General features: G+C 43.8%; 1 protein-coding gene across 1 annotated transcript; it reads right to left on the minus strand.

The window, feature by feature from the left end:
* Positions 1-1,575: 1,575 nt before the first annotated feature.
* SF3B5 (splicing factor 3b subunit 5) lies at positions 1,576-1,846 on the minus strand. Its single transcript, XM_086461075.1, has one exon. The coding sequence runs from the start codon at positions 1,835-1,837 to the stop codon at positions 1,577-1,579; it is 261 nt and encodes an 86-aa protein (XP_086317201.1). The 5' UTR covers positions 1,838-1,846; the 3' UTR covers position 1,576.
* Between the last annotated feature and the right edge of the window lie 3,507 nt (positions 1,847-5,353).

A 5,353-nucleotide genomic window follows, 5' to 3' on the forward strand; every position in this document is an offset into this window, starting at 1 on the left:
TGTTCCTCAGTCTGGCAAGGAACAGATAATGTTCTAATTACCTGCACTACCTTGCATGAAAAGGGAAAACCAGGAGCTTCCTACAAATCCATTATTTATTGGACATGGCAGTAGTTCCCCACAAAACTTCCAGGTAAAATTCATTTAGGATCACTTCACCCATGCACTCATCTTAGTAAGTGCAATGGAATTGTAAAAATGCCATCTCTGAAATCTTCGGAAGATGGATAAACTGACTTGAATGTAGCCCTGGGAGCTTGTATGCTTTTTCTTACTTTATTACAGTATTATGAATAGCTTAGTTCTGTAAGAGTCAATACTGTGAGAAGTTTATCATGCAAAAGTGTTGAGATCACTGACTTAAGAAAGAAAAATCATTGGTAAACTTGCATACAGTCTTAACAGGCTCAGAAAACACTGAGCTTTCCTCTGCAATGTAAAAAAACAACCCAAACACACACCACAAACCAACCCACACAAAAAAAAAACCACCACACCCACAGTTACAATGCTCTATGTCAGAAATGGGAGCATGTAATTTCTTCAAGCATCACATCTCATTAAGTTTTACTGAGGTCTTCCCATTCATTAGAACTCAGACTTTATTTTTACTATGACAAGAGAACAGAAAGCCTGTTTTAAGTAACAAACCAGAATCAACACTAGTTCAGTTTGCAGTCTGTCACCTCGAGAAATATTTCTTCAAAGTAGTAGCAAGCAACCTTTATCTTCCTATTCCATATCAAGTGTCTAAACCCACATTAATGCATTTGTCTAGTCCAATGCAGAGTTTAATCACTAAATAACTAGGAATCTTTAGTAAGAAAAAAAGTAGCTAAGTTGGATAGGAGAGGATCAAGGTTTGGAAAACTCAAAGTACAGGAAAGAGGAAGAGGAGGCAAGAAAACCGTATTTAAAGAAAAGCGATTTTGGAGTTGTAAAGCACTGCAGCAATTGACTTATGCTGCACCACAAATCAGCCCACGCAATAAATGCTAACAAGAAGTCAAACTGTCCGAGTGTCAACAAGCTTCCTCTCTCTCCTCAAAAGAGAGGTTTGGTAAGCAAGCACCAAGCAGCCCGGCTGGGAAAACGCCATCTGTAAAGTGTTTGAGACTTGCATCTCAGATGGATATACCGAAACGCTCAATACTGCGTCATCAGCACCCCTTTTAGAACAAAAGGCTCTTACCAGCAGATTGCCAAACAAAACGTTAGAAATGCCCAGTAGGTTTTATTATTTTCCATTTTAAAAAACCGGAACGATTGTACAGTTCAAAGAGTCGAAGCTCTCCAGAAGCTGCCGTTTTACAAGCCTTCTCCCCGTCAGAGTCCTTCGAGGGAAGAGCACACGAACGCGGGAGGACGGCGGGCCGCCGGTGCCGACGCTCCCCGTGTCACGGCGGCACCTCCCCGGCCGCAGCGGCAGCGCAGCGGCCACGGGCTCGGGCTCGGCTGGTAGGGGGGCGGCCTCAGCGGAGCCCGGCCGGGCCGCCGCCACGCCCCGCACCGAGGGGCGGCCTCCGCGCTGCCGCCGCCCGCTCCGGCCAACACCGCCGGGGCCGGGCGGGGCGGGCTACGACTCGTCGGGCTTGTCGGCGGGCGGCCCGCAGGGCTGCAGCATCTTCTCCATGAGGTTGAAGCGGACGCGGGCCTTGCTCTCGTTCTCGGCGATGGCGAAGTAGTTGAGCAGGTCGAAGTGGCCCATGTAGGAGCAGTACGAGTCCCGGTGCTGGTTCACCAGCCACTCCCACTTGGTGGTGTCGGCGTGGCCCGTCCCGATGTACTTGGACTGCAGGTGCTCCAGCTGGCTGTGGATGGTGTAGCGGTCCGTCATGGCGGCGGCGGCGGCGGCGGCCCGGGCGCTGCGGGAAGGCGCTGCGCGAAATGGCGGGGGAAAGTGACGCGCCTTCACTCCAGGAGCCTTTTCCGGCCGTTGTGCCGGCGCCGGTTACTTACGGCTCCGCCTTGAACGGAAATAAATGAAAAACCCACCCACCCACAACCCTCCAGGAGGCCGGGGCTTTCCTGCCGCGGTGCGCTATGGGAGGCGCGCCCCGAAGGGCACGACGGGAGTTGTAGTCCCCTCCCTGTCCGGGCTGCCGGGGGGGCGGCTGGGCGGGGAGCGCTGCGGGGCGGGCCCTGGCATGATTAAGTATTGATATGATCTGTAATAAAATCATTTCCTACTGGTTTAACTACTTTAATTGGCTGATCCTGTAGTAAGCCAAGCGACAGTTACAGCTCCAGGCCGGCATCTGTAACGCGTCGTTATCTTAAGGCGCGCACTTGAGGATCAGCGGCTAGTTCAGGATCTCGTACTCTCAAGACAGGTACAAGGCTGAGCCTCATGTTAAGCCTGATGCTTATCTGACCCTCAAGCCTCAAGTTAAAGCTTCCAGCCTCGAGTTAACTCGTAAAGCAAAGATGCGGCTTTGATATTGTTCTCAATTCACCTGAGAATCAAAGGGACATGCACTATAAAATCTGGCTACAAAATACCTAGATAATGGGTCATGGGGAACAACATCAGAAAGTCTCTGTTTGCCAGGAGTCTTCAGAAAACACAAAAGCAAAACCCTGAGGCTCACGCTTCAGGGCATAGCTTATCCCAGCTCCTGATGCTGTTTCTGTATAAACTGCATCTCGGTTTTGCTTCCTAAGCAAGTGACATGGAAAGTCAGGCTCTGAAGAAAGAAAAAGCTACCACAAAAATAGCCAGGAGGTGCCAAGAGCAACCCAACAATCCTTTTCATTAGGAGGATTAGAAGGAACCTTTGCTTGGTTAGAGTGCGACAGCACTATCTGTGGTATGTTTTATACAAGAAGTCCATGCAGAGAAAGGCTAAAGTGCATGGCATTTGCAGGTCATCCCAAAATAAGGAGTTTGGTAAGGTTACTTCTGTTACATGCAGCTGTGGAAAAGTACTGTAGATCCCATCCCTGTTCCTCTGTAATGTGCAGAGCTCTTAGTTACTTTTCCTTAAGCAGGCTTTCCAGATGAACAGGGCCAAGGAATTTAAGCCAAAAGTAAGTATTACGCTGAAAAAGATTTTTTGGCAGTGCAGGTAGTATCTTATGTGAATGTTAAACTCACAAGAAGACATAAACCCCACAGAAATTACAAATTACGTTGCCAATCTTCTTTGTTCAAAGTGGAGCTTGAAATAAATTTTATCACCCACCAAATAAGTAGTCTTTCTTCTCCAGCTGTCTTCAAGAGTTTACGTAATGCCAAGTTTAAAATGCATTAAATGATTCATGCTTTCATATGATAGTAGTGGTTTTAATTACTTGTTTTAAAATAGGAAAGACATATTGCCAGAAATTTTGTAATAGGACACTGAGCTATTTTTTCCTGTCCTTGCATTTGCCCTGTAGACAAAAGAAATCCACAGAAATGTTCTGTGAAAACCTGGATGATTCTAAGCCCCTTGTTTAAAAGTGAGCATCTTATAAAACCAAGGCCACAGAAAGCAATGTCAAAACAATGTCCTGAAGTGTCTTTACGCTTTAGTGCAAAGAACTAAATGAGGACTATAATTTTTTAATTATTATTATTTTTACAAGGATCTGTTGAGTCATCAAGGCTTACTTAGCAGGAAGCAGTTGCATTCTGCGGTTGCTTACAGAGACACCAGGAGAGAAAAAAACCAAACACACACAACGCCTCAGGAGTTTCTATATATGCTGGTATATACAAAGAAAGACATATTCTGAACATGGGAAAGCTTTCAGGTTTTTTTAAGTGGTATCTTTATAAAGAACAGGACAGTATGAAGGACACTAACTTTTGATAGATGTTCAGTGCCAACACAGTGACACGTAGGGCTGATCTCAGAGATGTTTTGAAGTTGCTATCTTGGAAACTCTAAGTCAGGAGAGGTATTGGTTAACATAAACAGTCTTTGGAACAGAAAAGATGCCCAGAAGCTTATCCATCTCTTGCAGTTGTTGCAGGAGTTTCTAGGAGTAATAGCTGCATTAAACCAAACAGATGCTAGAGTTCTAGTTCAAAAAAGCACCCTGAAAGGGAAGTATAAACCTGAAATTTTCAGCAAGCTTGATAGCGAGCCAGATCAAAACACTGCGTTCAGACATCCAGAGCTCTGGAAAAATACGTACCAAAACTTCACTCTATACTGGCTTTGATCAAAAACTCCTCTGAGACTACCAGACAAGCTTACCAATACTAGGAAGAAAAAATAGGTAGTAAAATTACCAGCCAACAGGCAAGTAGCAAATATTTACAATTACCTAACTTCAAGTTTCTCTTGAAAAACTACAAAGTTTCAGCTGCTAGCTTTGAAGAATTATATTCAATTATATACACTTTATCTTTGTTTCTTCTTCCATGCAAAAATAACATCTGTTGTTGGGCCTTGTTTTTCTTCTTAGGTCTGTGCAAAATGGATGCCTGCAGTTGAGCACTTTCATTTCAAGTTTAGGAACACTAAACTGACTGGGGGGAGGGAGTGGGTGTACGTAAGTATGTATGCATGTGCAAATGCAGATTTATATAGAGTTATCACTCCGTGGTAATATGCTTGTGTGATTAGTATTCCTGAATAATTTAACATTTTAGGATATTTCAAGGTTTTTGTACTGAATACCATTAAATATAATTATCAGAGTATTTTATATTTGTCTTGGTCTCTGAAGTCATGTTGCTAAATAATTAGTATCTGAAACAACCGATGCTTACTTATGGAAATGACATAGATGTGTTGATTTAAGTGCTGAAGTAATCTGTTTGGAGATTAAAGCCGTATCGCTTCAAGCCAAGTTTCAAATGGCCGAGACACTGGGAGCATGCCATGAACCGCAGTGGCCACTGGATGTCAGGGTTGGACCTCCATAAATTCTTCTTCCATAAAACGGGAGTAGTTGGTTGCTCTTCCAAAATGTGAAGAAAGAAGGTAGAGGCGGCCGCTGGACCGAAAAAGACAGAGTGACATTTTCTACTGACTCTTCGGGTAGAAGAGTGAAGACATAAATACCCCACAAACAAGGGGATGCAACGATTTTAATAAATAAACCGAACACACACCCCCAGAAAATGATAAAATGGAGAGGCGTGACTTTTTTTTCCCAGGAATTCCTCTATTCTTCACCATATTGATTTAGCCTACAAATACAATTTCAGAGGAGAAAAAAAAAAGTTTGAAAATGCATTAGCTTGGAAAGAATGGTGCTAGAAATTAAATAATGATAAGAAATTAATGTATTTCTGTGGGAAATGACCTTTTTTTTCTTTAAAGTATGTGTTTCTTTAAAAATATGTTGCTTCTGCTCTAACAGTGTTCTTAAATCATTGTTTGCAGAGGTCACATTACCACTTCACAATTTTAGG

This window comes from Leptosomus discolor, chromosome 2, assembly GCF_034619465.1.
Source record: "Leptosomus discolor isolate bLepDis1 chromosome 2, bLepDis1.hap2, whole genome shotgun sequence".
NCBI lineage: Eukaryota > Metazoa > Chordata > Aves > Leptosomiformes > Leptosomidae > Leptosomus > Leptosomus discolor.

What these genes read in the sequence shown, in the direction of transcription:
- SF3B5 (XM_086461075.1), bottom strand. Translation starts at nt 1,837, where the DNA reads ATGACGGACCGCTACACCATCCACAGCCAGCTGGAGCACCTGCAGTCC.